General features: G+C 36.5%; 1 protein-coding gene across 1 annotated transcript in view; it reads right to left on the bottom strand.

Moving 5' to 3' along the window:
• LOC107737663 (low-density lipoprotein receptor-related protein 1-like) overlaps positions 1-24,342 on the bottom strand; it is a 130,317-nt gene extending 105,975 nt beyond the window's left edge. The window contains exons 1-2 of the mRNA XM_016549255.1: positions 23,730-24,342; positions 1,087-1,209 (exon numbers count right to left, since the gene is read on the bottom strand). Coding sequence (XP_016404741.1) covers positions 1,087-1,209; positions 23,730-23,826 — 220 coding nt within the window. The 5' untranslated portion in view covers positions 23,827-24,342. The remainder of the gene's footprint in view (positions 1-1,086; positions 1,210-23,729) is intronic.
• Between the last annotated feature and the right edge of the window lie 662 nt (positions 24,343-25,004).

Genomic DNA, 25,004 nt, shown 5'->3' with positions numbered 1-25,004 from the left:
ACTTTTCCTACTGTGTTAACAGAAAAATGTCAAACGAATTTAGTATTTTGACAAGACGAAAAAAAATAGCTAATAGGCAATTTTTGTACAACCTACAAATTTTTTTTTTCTCTCTGCGACACTTTTTCCCTATTGTGTTGTCAATGTTAAACAAATTGTATCCTGACAATACGAATAAAAATAAGAAATACAATTTTTGTTAAACTATAAAAATATTAAACGAATTTTGTGTCTTAAGATAATTCCTATAAATTCAAGTCAAAGTCAATAAATTCAAGACTCTTGCCAAGACAAATAAAATAACACAATTTTGTGCAGACTACACTTTTATCTCTCTTTCTTTCAGTAGCAGAAATTTAAATGTGAGATTCTGGAAACGAGATCTAAATTTAGCGGGAACGGTCGGGTCGGGAAGAAAATTATTCTAAGCGGACAGCGGGTGAACAAAGAGTGAATATATAGAGGGAGCGGGTGGGTACGGAATAGAACCTTGCGGGAGCGGGTGGGAGCTCCCGCAAGTATGAAATATCCATATCCATTTTTCATACCACATATAATAATATTTTGATGCCTAAATTAACATGTAGCATTTAAAACTATTGTTTTACTTTTTTTGTATTTTATTTTTTTAATAATTTAAACCAAACAGTATAGAATTTTAATATTGGCCATTAACTGGTTAACGGCCTTAGAAGGAATAAATGATCAGTTTATCAGTATCGGCCTGAATTTAAATACGCATGCATCCACAATTAAAAAGCAGTGAGAAATGTCCCATTTTTAATTTAGTGATTGTTTGCTGCATTAATTTCAGCACTACCTTGCAATTTGCGCAAACAATGTTCATGGTGACTTTCAGTTCAGGGCAGCAACAGCTGGACATGTCTTTTCTTTCAGAAACAACTAGACTGGCACGCAACAGATCTCGAGATAAATTTTAAAGCTATTTTTAACTTGTAGACACACAAAACTACCTGAGACTTTATCTGGCTTTAGTTTATAACGTCATAACATTTTAGCTCTGCTTATCATATCATATCTTTGTGTCATGATGACACATCTGATGAGATAAACCGGTTTACTCACAGATATCTGCGGCTTCATCAGAGCCGTCGGGACAGTCTTTCTCTCCATCACAGCGCCAGCCTTTGGAGATGCAGGTCACCTGGTCTTTACACACAAACTGCTTCGGACTGCATGTCTTCGGGGCTGGAACAGAGAAATAAATTAAGTGTGAAATGCATCTCTCATACCAATTACTTTAACAATATTTGGTCATTCTGAGGTTCTCACTTACAACTTGATTCAACTGTTTGAGTAAATTAAATAAATACTATCTAAAATATGAGGATTTATTTAATTTTAGCAGTTTCTCACACCTAAAATTCGAAATCTATTTAAACCTGGACCATAAATCATAAAAATATAAAACAGTTTATCTCTATTATTCTTTTCAAAATCCTAAAAATAAGAAATGCTATGACATCAAATGATTAAGCAATACACAAAATATTATTTCTAACATAATTAACTTTAAAAAATTAGAGAAGAATTTATTAAAAATGTGTGAAAAAGTCACTAGGCGGTGTCTGCCTAGTTTTATCAATAAATTATTAAAACGTTAATGCAGCCTCCTTACTGTTTTTACCTGACACATTCATAATCATTACTTCTGCCGGTGTGCCATGGCAAATCTTTAGTCGAGGGCAGCCCTTATATATATATATATATATATATATAAATAATACAGTAAAATTGTCAAAAATCAGTCATCATCCAGCATACCTCAGTGACCGGCAACTTTGACAGGACAAAACGTTTAGAAGAAAGACTTTGTGGATGTGGTCACGGACTTTGCTGAAACTACCATTCCTCAAGCCAAAGATAGTTGGTTTTAACACAGAAACACATCTGGGTCATGCCCAGTTCACAACTGTGCTTTATATTCCAAGACAACTCATTCTGCTGTAATATTATTATTAACCCACTTATTTCAGTATAGGTGCTGTTGTGTTTGTTTATTTCCCAAGTGCTGCCCACAAACAGTGGTTTTCTTTTTCCCTTTATAACCTGAGAGATGTTTTCTCTCAACCTGTGCAAGCAGGTGGTCACGTTGGTTATGCTGACAGAAGTTAGCCTATTTTCAGGCGCTGCATAATATCATTACGCACAGGATCTTCCGATCATCCCCCACTATTGTCCTCCATGGACATCCAGGGCTTTTTATGTTGCTGAGCTCACCAGTGCATTCTTTTTTCTCCGAATGTACCAAACAGTTGATTTGGTATCAAGATCACTGTATTTCCGTAATCTTTCCTCCAATTGTGATGAGAATTGTGATGAGAATACCCTCAAATTAAAGCTCAGAGTGTGCACTGTAGTTCTATAACTGTAACTTGAATATGTTTTGGTCAACAGCTAAAATAATAAAAATTGTGCCTGTGTCCAAATATATATGGACCTAACTGTATATCACTTTTGACTCGTCGACTATTTAGATGGGCATTTACACAGGACAAGTTCTAGCATTCAAGTACAGCTAGATGGAGTACAAAGTATGGCTTAAGAAAACATGTAACACCAGTCTAGCTAATACTTACAGCACAAATGGACACGAGTTTTGTGAACATTTGCTTATAATCTGGCCAAAAAGATCTTCAATGAAACTAGCTATACCACACACAAAACAAGTACTTAAAACCTTGCTTTGAGATCTCCTTCAGGACCGCTCCCAAGATCCAATAAACACAAAGAATGTCAACAATCAAGACTTTTTATCTGTCTTCCCAAACAAGCTCACAGAACTAGGATTTGTTCCAGTGCACCAGTTAAGCTCTCAGAGATCTGGTCAGCAGTATTAGGAGGATGATAGATACAAAGTGGAAAGTGCAAATAAAACTTTACAAGCCCCAAATAGACGCTCAGGAGAGGAGGAGGACTACACAAGAGACAACCCTCTACATTGCGAGTAAATCACTCGCATATGCGACTAAATCTTCACTCTGGGCGACTAAATGATGTCTAATATTAGCCAATGGCTAATAAATTCTCAGATTTTACTTGCCAGTGTGTGAGTTGGAGGCTGAGTATAAGTTTAGCACAGATATATTTTCACTCGCCGAACACTCTGACTGAGCGCTTCAGAGTTTCTCTCTCCGTCAAGCGATCTGTGATATTTTTCAGTTCATTTGAATGGATGCGCAGCGCACCTGTGTTTGTGTATTTGGCATGACTCGCCGTCGCTTTTTCTCACACGCGCAAAGAGCAAGAGCGAGCGAGAGTCTTACATAACATGCAGAATTCATGCGCTACATGTAAACGATATACTTTGTTGTATTTTCCTGTAAAAATAACGGAGTTCCTTTGGAATTCTTCAACTTTTAAGAACTGCCGCTTTGTGGGCAGAACTAATGCGCAAACGGCAATCTCATTGGCTCATTATCGTCCATGTTTTGATTTCAGCGAATCAGTTCGAGCAAACGCACACAACCTGATTAATATTCATGAATCCAGTAGCTCATTAATCCTTAGTGCAGAGAGAGAGAGAGAGAGAGAGAGACAGACTAGTATAGTATAGTATAATATAGTATTTCAGTCTGGCGAGTAAACAAAAAAATTTACTAGCCAATGGCGATTCAATTGCCAAGGTGTCCGTAGAGGGTTGAGACAGCGCTTCTAAAATATGGAAAACAGTTGGCAATGGAGACATATAGATCCAGTAGGTTAAACGTACTTTCACCCATCAGTGACAATTATCTCCAAACAGTTCAATATTGTTAAAGGGATAGCTCACTCAAAAATGAAAATTCTGTCCTTATTTACTCACCATCATGTTGTATATACATTAAGATACTTTTGATGAAACCTGAGAGCTTTCTAACCTGCATAGCAACGCAACTGACACGTTCAAGACCCAGAAACATAGTAAGGACATCGTTAAAATAATCGATGTGGTCGGCGCCGATAGCCTGGTGGGCAGCATGTTGACATGTAGCACCGTTGCGCTTCGGGTGTCCCATGTTCGAGTCCCGACTCGTGGACCTTTCCCGATCCCATCCCCCCTCTATCTCTCCAACTTTGCTTCCTGTCTAACTACTGTCCTATTAAATAAAAGGCAAAAACACCAAAAAAAAAAATTTTAAATAGTCGATGTGACATCAGTGGTTCAGCTGTAATTTTACAAAGCTACGAGAATACTTTTTGTGCGCAAAGAAAACAAAAATAACGACTTTATTCAACAAATTCTTCTCTTCCGTGTTCGTTTTCGATGTGTGTTCACGACAGTACCACAACATATGCGTTGCATTCCTCTGCTTGCAAACAAGACAAGGCATATCTGGGTTCTATGTCAGAATGTCAGAAAGCTCTCGGATTTCATCAAAAATATCTTAATTTGTGTTCCGAAGATGAACTAATGTCTTACGGGTTTGAAATGACATGAGGGTGAGTAAGTAATGAGAGAGTTTTCATTTTTGGGCGAACTAACCCTTTAATGAAACTAAATAAAAAAAGGGGGGAAAATTAAACTAAAAAAAGACATTTTTAAAACTAACTTATAATACCACCTAAATTAATTTGTGGATTTTTTTAAACCTTTGCAACTCATCAGCATTAAACACAGAAATGCAAATAGATAACAATAATACTAGACTGTGCTGAGAAATTTACCAGCATTGAACATATTTAAATGATACCAGCTTTAACTTTGGCAGGCCATACTAAATCTATTCAAAAGTAAAAACTAAAAATATTGGGAGATATATTCATCTATCAGTACTTTTGCTCATGACACCAAGATCCTACCATTAAAGTGCAGGGCTCCAGACTCATTCTTCCCACTGGTCACTCTTTTGTGACTAACTTTCTCAGTTGGTCGCACGAGCACATGATTTGGTCACAATATTTTTTTTTTTTTTTGCGCTACAACATGGGATTAATCAATGCATACTGATGAACTTTTATCATAGTTTATAGTTATATGGAAACGAAAGTGGTTAACATTCAACCCTTTCTTTTTCAGCAGTAGTATTATTTGTGATTTGAATTTTGTGAACGGGAGTTCCTCTTTTGCCAAGTTATAAGCCGGGCTTCGGATGCTTTCACTTTAGAATTTGCGATCTTGTTGTCAAGTTTGACAAGAAAAGATAATTGTCTGTTTTTCTTACATACATCCACACACCTTTCATTTTTTAAAACTAAAACAAAAGATGGATTCATTGTTATTTTTAATTAAAAAGCACAACAACAATAAAACAGTAAGATACAATGACAAACTTGCTTATAAAAACGTTTAACAAAAACGAATAAAATGGCATACACCACATATTATATGCAGACTAATAAATTACAAAACGTTTAGCAAACACTGAGGAATCAAATAAAAAAATTTAATAAAAGAGAGCCTCCATACCGTAACGTGAGGTAAACAGCAAAGATAAGCTTAAATAAAAACAAAAAGAAAATGTTCTCAGTATTCGCGTCATTTTTGCTGCGCGCACCTTCACGCTCCTGCTGACGCGGCGAGTATAAACCAGGCTCTACACTAGAAGCGCTGCGCAGTTCAAACGAGTAGCGCGGTTTGGTTATGCTTTCAGTTTCGTTTGCCGTTTGATGTTTCTCATATGCAACAAATGGCAGCGCTTATGAGCTGAACAACACGGTGGTTGCTCCAGTGCGACCGCACACAAAATCTAGTCGCACAGGCAGAAAAAATGGTCACAAAATGTGAGTTTGTGACCAAACGCAGTCTGGATCCCTGAAGTGTCCAATCACTGTAGTAGATGGTTGATAACCATCAACAGCATTAAGTGAAAAGTGTTAGAGGACAACATGTTGAACACTGTTATTGACTCTGCGTTCCTAAATCTTTCAACCAGACAATGGCATTCTCAGCACTCAGGCCACCGACTGTACATAAAAAAAAGCGACAAAAAAAACATTCAGCATCTAAATTTAACACACGATCACACAGCGGCGGCGAGCGACCACGAGGAGGAGAGTGACTCTAATTGGAGGTTTTGGGGTTGTTGGGGGGAACAGAGTACACAGGCAACTTTTCCCACAGAGCTTGCCTTCATTCAAAGCACACAAATATTTCAGACAGAGATGTGGATTGTTAATTCAGAGCCGTTTTTTTCCAAACGCACAGCCAAACTACTGACAAGTTTTGAAGGTGCAAATCAAGGGGGACTGTTAATCATTTCAGAGCATCTGAGTCTATGGTGGGGAATCAAGAAGGCCTTTATTTGTTCCTCTGGGCCTGCACCCAACTGCAAAAATCAGGAGCATCCCAAAAAGGTGCACCAGCCAGGACTCCTCACGCTAAGCAACCCAACATCACACTGCAGTTATTCGAAATACCACAATCCCACTATAACAAATGCTGTTTCTAAACAGGGCTGGGAGACATCCAGAAGGCCGGCCAATGCGGAAGAAACTTCAGTTTCATTCATTTGCACTTTGTCTTGGGGAACAAAAAAACGACAGGAGTGTTTTACATCCAGGCACCTTCACAGGTTAAAAACATTGATCTTTTCTCTGATTTCTGGCTGAGGCAGTTTAACCAATTTACAAGTTTGTCCTCTGATGTTAATTTTCTAGGACAAATCTGAGTTGAGCTTGGCGCTGCAGAATGGGGCCAGTTTCTAATGAGGTGAAATTCCAAGGAAATGAGGCTAAAAACCAATCATTCATACATCACCGTCGTTCAAAGTTTCCCGTACCCTCCAGGTTGACAGTGGGGTGGAATGTACACCGTAATTTTCCACAACAACTAAGAACGGATCTGCTTTACAGACAGTATAGTGGGGAAAAACACTGAATGGAAGTGGAAAAGGAACCGCCATGCTTTATCAAATAGCAACATGTATCCATGTGCACAATGTATTGCTGCTTTGAGGCTGTAATCACAATATCAAACTTACGATTGTGAACATGCTCCTGGTTCATCCCATAACATTACTCACAATAAACTTCGGCACACCCTACTTCAAAGACTTTAAACCCAGATTCATCTCATTGATTATCTCCGTTGTCTTCGCTTGGACTTTTGTTGCCTTTGGAAATGTTGGTAAAAGGTCATTTTGGGGTATTTACACCAAAGTAAATCAGTAACATTTAATATTTGACCACTGAAAAGCTGGAATGTGAGACTACCTACGCATGTCTTTTGGAAAGCATTATCAGATTGGAAAATATTTGTGGCCTACAACCTCAGGAACATCAGGGCCTGCACTCGGGGAATGAAAAAAATAGACAGAATGACTAACCCTTCAACTTTATTTGCTTATTGTGGTTTGTCTGTAAACCTCAAAGCTGACTTTGATTTTTTTTTTTTTTTTGTGTGCCATTGGACAAAATCCAAGACAGTGGACACCAGAAGCAAAGTCTAAAAGTATAATCATCCACAATTGCGGTTTAATTAAAACATAATATGTTAATAGCCTAAATTAGTCTCAACGTTTAGTAATTATCACAAGCAGATCATCTGGAGATTACAAAAGTACAATATATTTTCTGTAAAACAAACTGAGATATTGAAAAGTATGAGTAAAAATGGGCCAACAACAAACTAGCCGACTAATTTATCTAGATTTTTTTTCTTCAGGATTTTTTTCTTAAACATACTCTTTTTCTTAAATTATGTAATATTTTATTTTATAAATAACATTTTTGATTTTATTTATCTTTCCAAACCCCACCGGCCCATCATGAGTGTAAGATGCTGTGTTAAGTTAAAAACACCCAAAAAATAAATAAATAATAATATATAAATAAATAAATTAAATTAAATTAAATTGTTCTTTGTCCACCTATTTTTCAAAGAAAGAATGCGTTTTATTTAAACACCACAAAGAAATGCATCCATTTTGGTCACACAAACCCACAACCAGCTGAAATATTCAGACTTTCCTTAAAGGGATAATTCACCCAAACATGACAATTCTCACTTACGTTCTTCTGTGGAACAACAGAAAATATTTTTAAAGAACAAACAAAAGAAATGAAAGTGAGCAAATGATGATCATTTTTGGGTAAACTATCCCTTTAAGACAATTAGTCAAATTAGTCAAACCCACTGACTAGCTGGTTTGCACATTCCTTATTAGAAGATAAAAGTTGATCCATGCTGAAATGAGAAAAAACTATTTTAAGTTGTGGGTGGCGAGTGATAAAAAGAAGGGAAACCACAGTGGACGCAGACAGGAAACGGGAGAAAGACCTCCTGGGCTCGTCTCATCTGGGGTTCCCTATCCAGCCAGCTGCTGTTACCTTTCTATGTCCTCTATATGGCGGCAGTGAGGCCAGCTGTGAGAAGTCTCAACTTCCCTCTCACAGCGCACCGCCCCTCCAAATCAGCTCCAGGCCTCGGCCACACATTCCAGCACCTTTTAATTGATTTCATCTGCAGACTCGTCCTCTGAGAGGATATGGGCTCGTAAAAGACTTGAGTTCTCGGGTTTAACTCGGGTCTTTGGAGCCCACAATGGAATTTTGGAACAGAGAGTTGAGATTTTTGCTCAAATAACAAGTATATCAGGGTGGTTCTTATTACAGTGCAGAAAATTTCTGGAAGTTTCACCAAACGCGGCTACATAACTCTCTGTTATGCATTCTCAGGGAAATTCTTGAAGGTCCTGTTTGTAATTACAATTTGTAGGCTAAAATACAGAGAAAACAAGCAAAATGAGAGAGAAAAAAATGACAAAGAGAAAGAAAACGAGAGATCAGAGGCAAGGCTCAAGGCTGGTTCTCATCAACTTGCACTGCTCTCCTCCCTTTAGGAATGTCCGTCTGCCTCACAGACCTGCAGGTGACAGTGAAAGCTAAACACAGTGTGTAAATTACACCATCGAAGTCCAATTTCTAAATAAAATAAAAGGCTCAGCAACTCTTCGAAGGAGTAAATAGTCATCTGAAAGTAACAATTAAAGCAACCCATCAAGGGCCATTCACATTGACAGTGAACTGTAGCATAAAGCAAGTTAAAGTCATTCATATTTTCATAAGAACAGACGATTTGAGGCGACATGAGTGACTGTTGGTGATTTGATGTTAGTATGTCTAATGACGCAAATGACAATGTAGTGTACATCTGTCTCTGCAAAAAGAAAAATATGTATTAAATCAAATTTGCATAATCATTTAGACTACCTTTCAAAAGTTTAAAGTCAGTTAGATTTTTTTAGAAAATCAATACATTTTTTAGCAATGACACATTAAATTGTTCAAAAGTGGTGGGAGTGAAGACATTTGTGGTGTTACAAAATATTTTGTTTCTTTTTTTTTTACTTTCTATTCATCAAAGAATACAGAAAAAATGTATCTCAGTTTCCACAAAAATATTAATAACTTACAGTAACACGTAAACATTAACAACTCTTTTCAACATTTCTAATAATAAGAATAATATTGATTTCTGAAAGATCATGTGACACTGAAGACTAAGGAATGACTTCTGAAAATTCAGCTTTGCCATCACATGAATAAACTACATTTCAAAATAAATTAAAATATAAAACAGTGATTTTAGATTGGAACAATATTTCACAATATTGTTGTTTTTACTGTACTTTTAATCAAAAAAATTGCAGCCTTGCAAGGTTTTTTTTAAACATGGATTTGACTCCTGCATCAATAATTAGGTCTATGTCTATCATTATTTATCTTTGGAGAAAACAGATTAATTGTTAAAAAAATTTTCACAACAATCAGATTATACACAATACACAATCAGATTTTCGAAAGGCCAGTTACACATTCCACCAATAGGACTTCCAACATTGAGATCACATACTACAAACCACAACACATCAACAAAGCAACATCTTCCAATTAAATCACTGTCCGTGGAAAAGGAGCTTCAAACAGAGAAAGTTGGTGAAACTTCTGCAACAAAGCAGTTCTTATCACTGCATTTTGCTGCCTATTCAGCACAACTGTGCGGTACCCCTAAGAAGGGATATGGGTTAACATGAGGGTAAAGTGAAGACCAATTAAGCTACATTCTCTTCTCACAGAGCTCTATTTCTGTGCTGAAACCCAGTGTCAAATACAGTCCAGTGACCCGTCTGAGGAAAATCACACTGAGCAGTTCGGGGGTCCACCTCATTTGAAACTTAGAAAAGTGCCTTTGAAAACACATTGAGTGTACTTACACACTGAAGCATGCACATACACACAAACAACAGGACAATACGGTCCAATAGGAGCATCCTGTGAGTACCAGGGCACCGTGTACTGGCCTGCTGCTCACACATAATGTGACCAGACCCTCTGAACAGTCATTCTGACTGTTTAGTGACCAGACGTTCACGAGAACACATTTCTGCTCATATTCTGCCTGCTTTTTATAAACATTCTGAAGCATACTAAAACAACACAGTGTTAAAAAGCAACTTTGGGAGAGATAAAGCCAATAAACTAAAGGTGAATAAACTATTTTGCTTATGTATGTTTTATGATGATACCATGCAAAAAACTGGATTCCTATTTATAACCCCTTAATTTGAACAAAAACACAAAGCAAATTTTGTACCCATGTAAGCTAGGATTTGCTACACTTGAATTCCAGTCCTGTCTCTTAAAGAGGACATATATTCCTGGCCAAACCTTCAATTACCTAGGCCGCTGTGTATCCAATCCCAACAAGTTATATTCTCCAATGAGGAAATAAAAGGCCTGAATTAGGGGTGTGCGATATATATCGTCTGCGATAATATCGTAATTGTTGTTTTAACGATGTGCGATTTGACATTATCGAGTATTTTGCAAAAACTAATTATCGTTATCGATAAAATCCCAGAAAATATTGAGATATAATTTTTTGTCAATATCGCACACCCCTAGCCTGAATGGCCAGTTCTTTATATGGCTTGAGAACATACCAAAAGCTTAAAGATGGCTTCCAGATACCAGGTTGAATAAGAGGTCTAGACCAGACAAACATACAGTTGAAGTCAAAAGTTTACATACACCTTGCAGAATCTGCAAAATGTTAATTATTTCACCAAAATAAGAGGGATCATGCAAAATGCATGCTATTGTTTATTTAGTACTGACATGAATAAGATATTTCACATAAAAGATGTTTACATATAGTCCACAAGAGAAAATAATAGAATTTATAAAAATGACCCTGTTCAAAAGTTTACATACACTTGATTCTTAAAACTGTGTTGTTACCTGAATGATCCACAGCTGTTTTTTTAAATATTTTCTTTCTATTTTAATTTAATTTAGTAATTTTAATTATTTTTTTTCTGTATTTCTGTTTAGCTTTGTTTTTATTTCACTTCAACTTATTTTATTTCAGTAAGCTTTTCATCCAATATTAATATTTTACTTCAGTTTTATTTCAATGTTTTATTTTAATTATTTTTAATAGTTAAAAAGTTAGTCAAAAACAACACTGGCTACAACATGTAGGAAAAAAATACAACAAGTAAAGAATATGACAGTAAATTAAGTGTAAATGTGTGTGGAATTGATAGAAGAGTGTTTTATACATTAAAGTGTGCCCACTCATAATTGTAACATTCATCATTATTATTATTTTTTTTTACATTAGTCCTATTTAACTGGGTTTCACCTGTAGTTTGAAATATAAAAAGTATATTTGTAACCTATAATTGCAACTTTCATTATTACATGGTTTTATTTACTCCTATTTTACTGGAATTTTTTTTTACCTGTAATTTGAAATGGAAAATGCAATAAAAAACAAAACTGCTTCATTGTAGCTTCCTCCTCTGCACTAACAAATAACCTTTTCATGAAAGGTCTCACCCTGCTCCTCATTGTGTATTGATCAACTGATTCTCTTTTAACATAACATGTAGCTATTATTTGCTTAGCCTTCCTTTCAGTTAGACTTTTATGCCCAGTTTATGCCCATTGTATTCACTAAGCTATCAAAGAATTTCTAGACTTAATACAATATGTCATATGTGACACAAAGAGCAACGGACAGGATTCACCAAGATTGCAGGAGCTGTCTAGACATGTTCCTAGGTGTAAACTACCCATGAAACTATTAAAGGGTGGGTATGATGTCCACACAACACCTGTTTCTTTCCTAATACCGGTCATTTTATATAAACAACATGATGAGTGATTACAAGTCAGCCTTGATTACAATGACAAGTCATTTTCATGACCGTCAAATGTACATTTCTAGTAAACTGCTGTTGTACCTGTAACTGTAGGGCTGAGTATGTTTTATTTTTTATTAACAGCTCTGGCTGTCTTTAGTCACAGCACAAAAGATGATTTGGATCTGAATTGCTTTCACACATGAGCAGTTCTCTGGTGGCCAGATGTGAGAGACGGTGAAGAGTGTTAAGACACAATACAAAAGCTTCAATGGACTGAGGTCATCTGGAACATAACAGAACAACAGATGGAGAATAGATACTTAAAGAAACAGGTCACACAAAAATGAAAGTTCTTCTGTCATTATTATGATTTACTAAACCCCTATACCTTCCAAACCCATATGATTTTATTTTATCAGCTGAACAAAGAGAGTTTTTTCTGTGGGTGCGTGATTTTGTGGGATGCCTTGGCTGCTCTTTGTCCATTCAGTGAAAGTGAATGGGGAAAGGAGCCGATGAGCTCCAAAAACAACCAAAAAAAAAAAAAGGTCTTGGAATATATAGCCCCATAAGTCATGTGTTACTTTTAATGGTTTATTGTGATTTATGACATTTTGGAACTAGCCCCTGTTCACTTTTCACTGTGCAGAAAAGTGCAGCCAAACATTCTGCACAATAACCCATTTGGTGTTTCATGGAGGGAAAAAATGGCTAAATCTTTAGGCTGAGAAAATGATGAGAAATTTAATTTTTTGGGTCAACTATCTCTTTTACACTGCAACAAAACAGGTATTGCAAGTAAAACTACACTACTGTTTAAAAGTTTGGGGCATGTTTTCCCCCCAAAGAAACAAGGAGGCATTAAAACTATCAAAAGTAATCACGATTAAACGCATCCAAAATAAACTTTTTTTGTTTACGTAATATGAGTGTGTACTGTGTATATTTGTTATAAATACACACATTCATATATATATTAAAGAAAAATATGTTATGTTTATATATTAAATAAAAACAAGATTTGGTTTTTAAAAAGCCTTTTTCCTAAAGGTACATCTGGAAAAAGGGGGGTCGTCTTATAATCAGGGTTGTCTTATATTCGGGCCAATACGGTATATGAATATAAATATATACATGTAAATACATAAATATTTTCAATATATATACCGTCAGTGTGTGTATTTAAATATACATAATAAATATACACAATACACACACATATATTATGTAAACAACAACTTTTATTTTGGATGCGATTAATCGCGAATAATCATTTGACAGCACTAATATACTGGTCTTTTGAACTTTCTCTTCATCAAAGAATCCTGAGAAAAAACTATGTATCATGGTTTCCATAAAAATATTAAGCAGCACAACTGTTTTTAACATTGATAATAATAATGAAAATGTTTCTTGGAAACCAAGTCAGCATATCAGAAAGATTTCTGAAGGTGATGCTGAAAATGCAGCTTTGCCATCACAGGAATAAATTACATTTTAAAATAATAAGAGACTTCTTTGAAAATCTTAATGATCTCAAACTTTAGTAACAGAGTAACATTAGTACGATATTAGCCTGTCGCCGATATATCGGTATCGGCGAATATGCCGCAGATATGAATTTTTTTTTTACAGAACATATAATGCAGATAAAATGCTTAAAATGGTGTAATTACTTAGTTAGTCCAGCAGAGCCGCTCCATTGTTTGCAACTGGCGACCTGGATGAAACACTTTAAAGCTGAAATCTATGGAAAACCATTGAAACTTTGAACGGCCATATCTCCGTAACGTCATGGCGAATCTGCACCAAATTCGGGGATCCCTTCAGCTCGAGGAACCCTCTCGAATGCGAATCGAGTGTCCGTCTAGAGGCCCACTTTCGAATAAGACCCCGGGGTTCGGGAGTTACGGGTAGTTAAATTCGCGGTCCGGCGCCGACCGATCAAGCGCTACCGGTAGCAAGGGCTACCGACGCGCGGAGGGTGGCGTTCGAGAAGGCTCCTCGAGCTGAAGGGTTAAACTAAACTAAAAGCGAGTTTGAGTAAATGATTATAGCAGGGCACAAGATGGTAATAGTAGTAGTAGTAGTAGCCTAATTCATAGTAATAATACATGGCTCAAAGCACCTTCTCAAAACAGTTCTGAAGCATGCTTTTTGTTTATATTTGCTGACAGAGACTTGCAAATGCAAATTCATTCTCTGCCAGCAGGAGGCGCTGTTGGAGCAGAGATATAGCGGTTTCCCTGGCAACGGCTGTAATCAAATACAAAAGGCTAGGAAAGACGAAATGAAAATGACATCAAAGCTTTTCTGAAGACGGTCGGTTCTTTTCAATTATACATTCATATAAAAACACCCGCGCTGCATTTTAATTTTGAAACGTGCAGTGCTCAGTTTATTCAACGAAGTACCTTCCTTTTGGAAAATCTATTTGTGGCGGTCAGTTTTGATTTTGTGATGGGCCGCCACAAAATAACTTAATGTATGGGAAACACTGGACACTGCTATAAGTCAAATGGCCATAATCTAAGTGATAACAAAAATAAATAAATAAAAAATTACTCATATTAGCGGTGAAATGTCGTCCGATTATGTCAAACGTCATACGCTCACTGGATGTCATGACAACAAATGTCATAAAGGAAAAGTTTTAATATCTCGCCTTCACTTTCATTTCGGACCATCTCCAAAAAAACATTAAAAAACTAAACATATGATTTACAAGTTTAACATGCGTTTATCAAAGTAGGAAATAATTAGTGTTCTTGAAATACGAAATGGAGGCGGGTCTGGATCCAGACCGGAGCCCGGACTTTGAGAAGCACTGCTATATATAGTATAGTACCAGTCAAATGTTTGGACACACGAATGGGAAAGTGTCCAAACTTTTGACTGGTACTGTACTATAATATACACAAAGAATATCGGCCAATATATCGATATCGGCCTTTTTTACTCCCTAATACCGGTATCGTGCCAAAAAGCCCATATCGGTCGGGTTCTAGTACATATAATTGAAAACAGAGTGAGAGAAACAAAAAAGTAAAAGTAAGAGAGAAATATATGAAAGAGTTCTAGCACATGAGTGTGGGATGTTGAGAAAACATGACAAATGTCCTCAACATTTGAGCAGCCATGTGTTGTGCCTCATGTGAGGAAGGAAGAAGGCAATCCATTAGAACCTTCAAAACATCAAATCTTCAGACTCAGAACGGCCAAGCATTACACGCATGTCTGCGATAGTCATGACCTAGTAGTTGACAGAAGCACTTGATAACAACTCGCTTATGTTCCCTGTCACTAGCCCATCAACAGCCCCCATCTTTCCCTGTTTTTGCTACATGAAGCCATGTCCTCCTGGGAGTAGCAGTTAAGTAGGGTAAACACTCATGTCGCAAACCGAAAACAACAATTACAGCACACTCAACTCACTACCATCAACAATATCCTCCCAACCTCTCACACAAGGAGGAACCATGCCATATCTAGTCGGTTATGCAAATCTGGGTTTAGCCCTCAGTCGCAGAGGAGTCTACCATGTTTCCCAGGGAGAGGGGAGGTTAAAAGAGGGATATTAGAGCCTCCTCAGGCCCTGGGTTGTAAGACTCCAGCTGACAAATCTAATGCTATTACATTGTGCTTTTCTTATTTCAAGAGACAAATCTTGTATGGTGACAAAAATAAACTGATTTTCTGTCAAAACCGTGAATAATTTTAAAAAGGAATGTTCCGGGTTCATTACAAGCCAAGCTAACTTAACGGACAACACCAGAGGCAAACAAAAATCACGTTTAAGGCACATGTTGGCTGTTACTATGCTTTTAAAGGTCTGAAAGCAGAAATATGAAGCTTATTTTTGTTATAAGCACTCATTAATTTATTCTTTCCAAAATGGTGTTATTTGAGCTGTAAAATGGTTTGAAAAGAAGTAGGATTATTCTAGGTGGAGTTTTGCTCCATCACGTAAACGTCGGATAGTTCAGTGTTTCCCCTGCCATTATATTAGGGGGGCGACCTGCCCCCCCAACGGCACCACCCGCCCCCCTTGAAGGTCAAGTTAATTTTATTTAATTATATTTTCTCTATAGCGCCAGATCCCAACAGAAGTCATTTAAAGTTACCTTTCCAATAGAACAGGTAACATGTCTATACCTTGTTCTTTCATTAAACAAACTAAATAGCCTTATGTTATTTATCTTATTTACACAACAGCATGTCATTTCGGTCTCTACGTTATGGTTGCGCTCTGTCTCGCACAGCGGAGTTCCGCCCCGATGCGCACGCGCACACACACGTGCACGCACTCCCACTCCCACTAATATTTGTAAATATTAAGCCGCAAAATTACTATTTAAATATGAATTCTGCGTGTCTCTGTGTCAATAAATGGCGCAGACGCGCGGTTTTGTTTACTACTCGAACTGAAGCGCATGTGACGCGTGCGGTGATTTTAGCATCTGCCGTCTCACTAAATGAGGACATAAATACATGAACATCTCCACAACTGCTCTGAGAGTCATTTCATGAGCATTTGACCGTTTCATTTGAGTAAAATGCTGCGTTCACGCCATATCGTAATTACTGTAATTTTGAGATGACAACACGTGACGTTCTAATTTGTTTTAATTTGTCAATGTTTTAATTGTAATATTAAATGAAGTCCAAACTCCTGAACTGTCCAAAAAATTTAATTTGTTTAATTTTCATTACTTAAAAGATAGATTAAATGAATGTTTTATGCCTTAAAAAGGGTAACTACACAACACAGAATTTATGAGCAAAAAATCATATGGCTATTGTAAGAATAAATTAAACTTGTTTTTATGCTTTCAAATATTTAGACATGCTTAAACAGAATTTGGTAACAATGAAACATAAGGTTGGGAAAAATAAAACATTTCATAGTGCCCTAAACATGTAATTTTTGTTAAACATTTAATAAATTGTGTTAAATTGTTTAAGTTTCATGATTTTAATTAATTAGACACGCTTTTTGATTAATAAAATTTAATTTAACCATTAAAAAGGAGTCCAGAAAAAAAAAAACGCACCCCCCCACCACCAAAATGAGCAAAACTCTACCACAAACCTGAACTCTGTATCTATACTCCACATATACTATTTATAGAAACATTCCAAGATAATGTTAAATACTTGTGCATAACCCAATTCATATTCATGAGCTAAGTATTGACCATTCTGAGTCTGAGACATCCCAATCAGCACCTCAAACAGCACTGACAGTATGTCAAAGATGCACTGAACCCTTTAAGTGAGTAAGCGGCCACATTTGAATTTCTGCTGTGCAGCGGTTTACATCAAATAAAGGTTACGTAACAGACTTTGCCATTGCAGAAATCCCAGCCTGAATGAGAATGTTACCAAGAGGTTTATAATGTAGCTCTATTCATTCATCAGATGGGGCAGAGATGGTGTGGGAAAAACGAATGGTTGAATGAACACAGAATGTATGAATAGATGTATTAATGTATGAATGTAGGAGGATTCATGGACTTATTTCAGACTATAAGAGGATTGTAGAAACCTCCGGAGTATCTGAGCCACAAAGACAGATGTGTACATAAGATGAAGCACTGATCAACAAAGAGCGAAAAGACTGGTTGGTTATTATCAGCGTTAATATTGTTAGAGAAAACTAAATGACAAAAATTGAAATAAAAGTTAAATAAAAAATGAAAACTGAAACTACATTAACATACATTTAATGACTCCAAAACTAACAAATAAAGAACAAAAAATACTTTGTGTTTGTATAGCCTAGTCTTTATTAAACACAAAAATACCACTATATACCAATACTACTAGACTTTGCTGAAAAAGTTTTTTAATTACACACATTTAACTTTGCACATTAACTTTGGCAGCCCTAAAATCAGTGTTGTTATTGTTAACTAAAAACTATTAAAAATAATGATTTAATGAAAATAAAGCTGAAATTAAATAAAACGTAAAATAAGTTTGGAAATATTTAAATATAAGCTAAATATTTTTTTAAAAATAATAATAAAATTGAAAAGAAAAAATTACTAATTAAAACTTACTAAACCTAAACTAAAACGAAATGAAATCTGAAAATAACAGCCCATTTAAAATATTAGTGAATAATAACAGTATTTAATTATCACTTCCTAAAAATGTTTTATTAAAACTTAATAAAAATACAATTAAAAATACTAAAACCTAGAATAAACCATTTAAATTGTGAACACTAACAAAAAATAAACTGAAAAGACAAGCTAAAAATAAAAAAGAAATCAAAAGAACTTAAATTAATATACAGAATACAGTAGGGTAAACGTACCTATTAAGCTCACCAAAATCTACATTGAGACATGTTTAGTGCAAAAGATATTGGTTTCAGTACAAAAACTTGTTAAAATAAAATATTAATCTCTCACACAAAAATATTTAATTTTATTTTAAATGATAAAAGCATTTCAATTAAGATATACATCATTTACATGCATTTGTGTACCCTTTAAGCACACCCCTGTTCCCATTAAACTCACATCATGTTTTATTAAATTCTTGTTTATTTTAAACAACCTTTTTAAAGAATAACTGAAAAATATTTTTTGAAGGTACAAAGTCAATCACAAAAAAAAAACAGAACACTAAAATCAAGCAACAAGGCATTCAATTTGATCAGTTATTCATACTTAAGTGTCATTTAAGCACATTGCAACATCTAGACTAGTCCACGTTCAGCTAAGTAACACATTCAAAAATCAAATAAAACAAACCAATAAAACAATTCATTCATGGGGATGAACACAGAAACTAGCCTCATTATGAAGCCTCTTATTACATGGATGTCAACTTATCTATAGTCCCTTAAGGCTGGAATACACTACACGATTTTTGCCCCGATTTTCCACTGATTTACAGTCTGGAGAAGTTGATGCTAGTTGCCAAAGGTCAGAGCCAGTCTGTAGATTTGAGTTGACAGAATTCAAAGAAAATCGATTAACTTAACTTAAAGTCACAACCATCAGTTTATGTAGTCTGTTAACGAAGTATTTACATAGACGTTCAATGTGGAAGAGCTTAAAGAGAGCACACTGAGCTTAATGGGAGCGGCAACCAGACAGCTTTCAAAATGGCCGCCGGACAGTGTGAACACATGGAGACACATCCAGTGTTGCCAGATTGGATGGACGATTTCCAGCCCAAAAGCTCACAAAAACCCACCCACTCCAACAAAAAGCCACCCAAAACTTTAACAGTCAAAATAATGTGATAGAATATGTAAATCAAAGTTGATAAGGGCCATTTTTAACTCCTTAAAACAAAATAATGACGATAAAATAATATAAATATAACGTAAGATAAATTTCCCAGGTAAACGGATCAAATTGGGGAAAATAGGCTACATTAAAGAGAATTACCGAACATGAATAAAATATGCAAGCAGACACTGTTAAAATGGCAAACAAGAAATTAACTGATACCCTCGAAACAACACATGCATCATTTTCAATGTCAGCAGTCAGAATAATCCAATTTAAATGCAAAAAGTGACCAATACAAGTGATAGGAAAAAGCGTAACGTAATTAGCAGATATTTCACACTCGTTCATGCAAACACCATAACAGTCAAAACTGTGTCATTCATTGATACATACGGAACTATAATCTGACAATTAAAAAAGAAAATTAACAACAACAATAATGCGCTTACCTTCTTGTCGCTCTATAATTTTATGCAGAACTAGAGGAAGCCTCTTATGAAGTTCATATTGTAGAACATAGGCCTAATACAGAACTTTGCACAGTCAGAACTAATCAAGTCTAGCAGTTTTCAAGGATTTGACAGGAACAAAGACAGGATCGTATAAACCGAGATATTTAGTTTCGATTTTGATTAATTAACGTTCATTCAAATGTGCTCTGATTTCAGAGTTGCAGTGATAGAGTCTTTGTGTCATCTCACTCCACAATAATTCACGTTTTGAGAGTTGAGTCACTCTCCCACTCTTTAACTTATATTTAGGCAGTGTGATTACTTGAATATACAGTCATACAACATTCAAAATCAGATCCGTTATCATGCTAAAAACCTGTCACTCGACTCATGAATCATCACGTCTGCTCTGCTGATGCCTCGTGATTGGCTATAAGTGTGGCCGCGACGTCAACATCAGCACCAGTCGTCTTTGCAGTGTACGTGTGTTTACTATAGTACCGTCCGTGATGACTGATTGGATGCAGTACATGCACACTTGGGCTTGTTTGTTAACCAATTAGCCTATACAATTTATATGTTTGAAAACCGCCAAACTGACCCCAAACCAGCCCAAATTTTGTCCATCCACCCAAGCCAATTTTTACCTGCACAATCAAATTACTAGTCCCATGCCTAGTGTTTAGTAACGTTGTGATGACTGATTGGATGCAGTACATGCACACTTGGGCTTGTTTGTTAACCAATTAGCCTATGCAATTTATGTTTGAAAACCGCCAAACTAACCACAAACCAGCCCAAATTTTGTCCACCCGCCCAAGCCAATTTTTACCCGCACAATCAAATTCAAAACCCCCCAATCTGGCAACACTGGACACATCTCTCAGTGTGCAATGGTCTTATTGACTTGAAATTACAGGAGGTCTGTAGTAACAAACACATCAACTGGTTAAGACATCAAGTATGATAATACATTATTTTTTCTTTTTATAACCTGAGCTCAAATATGGAAGTGTGCTTAATGGGTACATTTACCCTATTTACAGACATGGTCTAAACTGAAAAAACGTTCTACTCGGATAAATAAGAAATCAGTTCTCCTGCTCCAACAGTGATCCACGCAGAGCCACGAGTTCCTGCTGTAGTCATTGACAGCAGTCCGATTCCAGCTCGGGCCCACTCACCACCTACGCCTTAACCACTGCAAGGGTCACTCTGCATTCCATGCAGCCAAATGCTAACATGTACATTAAATCAGTGCTTAGGCATCACATGCCAGAATGTGATCCAACAGTGAAGCAATGCCTCTGCACACACATACGCCCAATCCTGTAAGCCAAAGCCGGTCACTAATGGTCTGCTTTCCCATTCATCCCCATATAACGTCTAAGCTAATGGGTCTCCTATATCCAGATGTCCCAGAGAGGGTGGAGGTGGAGCAAGATAATAGAGCACAAGAACTTCAACCCTGCCTCCGTCCGCTAGACCATTTCCTCCTCGTCTTCCACAGAGCAGACAAACTCCCAGGTCATTTATATATCATAAAACCTACGTTACTCTCATACCACGCCAAGGAAATCTTGTCTCATTATTTTAGAAGTATACTGAGTGAGATGAGGTTTGTTCGAATATAGAATATTTGTTTATGACCGTTATCTTTACTTTCCAGTATAATAAAAAATACCCACATCCCCCAGGCTCCGAATCCTGTCTAGACAAGATAAAAGATCATCTGAGGTCTGCTGAGGTTCTTTTTTTGTGGTTTCAACTAAACCTATTATCAGAGCTCGGCAGAAAAGACTCCTCTGCGACAGTCAAAATCATCTGACAGGCCGTCTGAGGTGGCGTCACATGGTCAATGACTCAATCACATGACTTCGGACACAACTACTCATATTTAGTTATTGCATCAACAGTCATATAAATTACTTAAGTTTCCTGAAAGAACTGATGATTACTGAAAATTGTAAGAATTTAAAGGGACAGTCAACCTTAAACATGACTTGAACGTTTTGTTGAAGCCAATGGGGTCCAAAAAAAACACCGAACTCCACTGACTTTCATTGTATGGATATTATATGGATAAACCATAGAAGAAAGGTTCGGAATGACATGAGGGTGAATAAATGATAACAAAAATTACATTTTTGGCTAAATTATACTTTTTTTAGACAAAACAGCAGGTTATTCTTTACAGTTAACGTGTAATGCACTGTCTAGTGAATGACTAAAAGTTAATCACAGTCTTTTAACTTCTCTTGATCAGGCCTACATTATGCACTTATTTCTTGGGCATGAGCATTACATTTGGATCTGCATAATTTAAAATGTGGGCTATTTGTAGGCCAGTTTTCTGAGCCATACTAAAAAGGACTGTTGCATAATTCATACAGATGTCACAGAAAACTATCTGGAGTATTTATTCAAAAGGCATCCGGTGTGCTTTGTAGGCACCATTTTCCTCTCATTTCTTTGGATAGTTATTGTTAACATCACAAATTTTAAAACAAATGCTATAAAAGGAATAACTAGGTCAAGCTCTTTGGTGTTTTAAAAATATTTAGCATATGAATGCATCTTAAATACCTAAAAACAATCAGACGTGTCAGACAGTGACAATGGGTCACAACCCTAAAACGGGCCACGGGTCTATTCTGATCATGGACAGAAGGGAAAAGATAATGCTAAATGCAAATATTAAACTGCAACTAACGATATAAATGTGCACAATGAACAGGCTTCATCAATCAATCAACTTTTTTTAAAGGGAGGAAAAAGGCTCCCCATATCAGTTTAGTAGCTGATGTCTGTGTCCAATCAAGTTTTATAGTACAAAACATTTTAAATTTCCATCTGCCAACAAACACTTGTTTTGTGGTATACTCTAATCATCAAAAAACATGAAAATTCTATAAACATACAATAAAAATAGAAATATTAGGCTATAAAATAAAAAGCAGACTACATTAAATTGCAGCATAAACACATTTTTACCATTCATAATTTTCTAATAAAAAATAACATGTCAAGCCTATGACATTAAGAATATTTTTGTTTAATTTTGTGCCACTTGATTTACAATGTAAAAATCTGACGCTTGAAGTAAAACTAAATGATAAGCATCTAGTGTGCACACTCTGATTCAAATCGCTTCTACCCAAACTAACTGAGCAAACTTGGGCCAAGTACTGATCAACTGGCTTTAGATACCTGATTTTGGAGCAAATAAGATCAATTACACTCAATATATGCCTTAGATAATAATGTTTACGTCACGCAAAACAAACGCTAAAGAATCGACAGGACTCTTTTGTGGGCGACCAAGAAGCAGAGGATGTGCCTATCCATGCACTTGAATAGACCGCTAAGAATGCGGGAATATGAAGCATGTCCACTGCATGCAAATAGACCTGAGGCGAGCTCGGCTTGCACTCATACGGTAACAATTCATGCAAGCAGAAGAATACCATATGACAGGCGTTTGAATTTATAAACGACTCCGTCGAATGCACGGGCCTATGAAGCTATTACGAAATGACTCAACTCCCACATCTCCAATCTGTCCCCATAAGACACGTTAAACGCGTTAAAAACCGGCCGATTTGTGGCTTCTGTGCACAAATGCTGATAATGCGAATGTTTCATAATGAATTAGCGCGAGTCTGGATGTGGATAACAAGGACAGATGTAGCAATCACGGCACAGGCGATAGCAAAATTGCGCAAATGCCCTCCTCGGCATATTTACTTATTCAAAATCAATCCTGCAAGCCTGAAATGATCACTCTGCTGCCCACATAGTGGGTGTCGAAAGCAGCAGCCCACACGTTGCCTGGTCACTATCACCAGGCCATGTCTGAAAACTTTACAGACTGTCTCCTAAATGCATGCATGGACAAAATAACACGTTTAATCGTGGTTACTCACCTTCAATGGCTCTGGTGGGATCTACAATCTCTATTGCAAAAACTAATCCCAGGTAAAGCAATCCAACAGCCAGCATGTTTGCATTGCAAGATGGCATTGCCTATGGAAATATCACAATTGTTCACGTAAGGCTGGATTCAAACACCTCATCCAAACCTCACGATTGTCCGCCGTGGTCTGTTGTTTCTTGCGCCCTCCGACACGCTAGCAAACGTAGCTGAGCAGACAATATGCACAGCAGAGAATGTATCATTAAAATCTATGCATAATAAGGCTTTTCCAGCCTAAAAAGGCGAAGTGTTGTACAATGGCACGGTGATGTAACGTTATGTTGCTTACTGAAATAACAGCATGCAAACAAGAGGTATGTGGTGTCTTTTTTTTTTTTTTTTAAAGAATCCTTAAAATCAAAGCGGTCTTCTCTGTGATAAAATTATTCCTTTTGCAAAATCAGGATGATACAAATGCAAGATCGTCCGTTGGCGTGCCTCGCTGCTAAAATAAAAATAAAAAAGGCTCCTCTCTTCTGTGTCCCACCGCTTCTGATGCTGGTGGTTACAATTTGAGTGAGGGGGGGAAAGTGGAGCCTCTACTGGACTGCTGCATGACGTCATCCACCTCGACAGGAGTCCAAAAAAACTGAAAGCCCTACGCGGCACTGGGCTCCTGCGCATGCGCGGCTCAGCTTACGGCTGACCATTTGTTTTCCCCCTCAGTCGGTGGAAACTGATCCGGCCACGCAGCCATCTTGGCTCTATAATTATGACTCAAAGTAGGCCTAATTAATTAGTATTAGTTGACTAGCTTTATGATGAATTGCTTTTGGCTAAATAGCTGTTGCTACTAAATAATGAAGTTTTAAAATTCAGGTCTTGTGCAGGCTTATTACTTTATACTGTACATTTTTCTTCTAATATGATAACATTACGAATGAATAATAACAAAAAAACTACTTAAATAATAATAATGCAAAATATGTAATTATTATTATTATTATTATTATTATTGGTCATGGACAGTTCTGAAGGAAGTTTAGGTGGCTAGGATTCCCCTGTTGCTGTTTTGCTTTATTTACATTTTAAAATTTAAAATTATTAAAGTACACTAAACTGAAATGTAATAAATTGAAATGTATTAATTAATACAAAGAGTAGCTGTGTAATAATTAGGGTTAGCTATTGGTTTTCCCCTCTCTGTTTCTTCCTTTGTTCATGTTCAGGTATGAGTTCTTTTGTCTCTTATCTTAAAGTGACATATGGGTCCATCTAGTGGTCA

Source organism: Sinocyclocheilus rhinocerous, unplaced genomic scaffold (assembly GCF_001515625.1).
Source record: "Sinocyclocheilus rhinocerous isolate Xijiao unplaced genomic scaffold, SAMN03320098_v1.1 scaffold72, whole genome shotgun sequence".
NCBI classification, from domain to species: domain Eukaryota; kingdom Metazoa; phylum Chordata; class Actinopteri; order Cypriniformes; family Cyprinidae; genus Sinocyclocheilus; species Sinocyclocheilus rhinocerous.
Note: the sequence above shows the minus strand (reverse complement) of the source record. Positions and strands in the feature narration are given on the sequence as shown.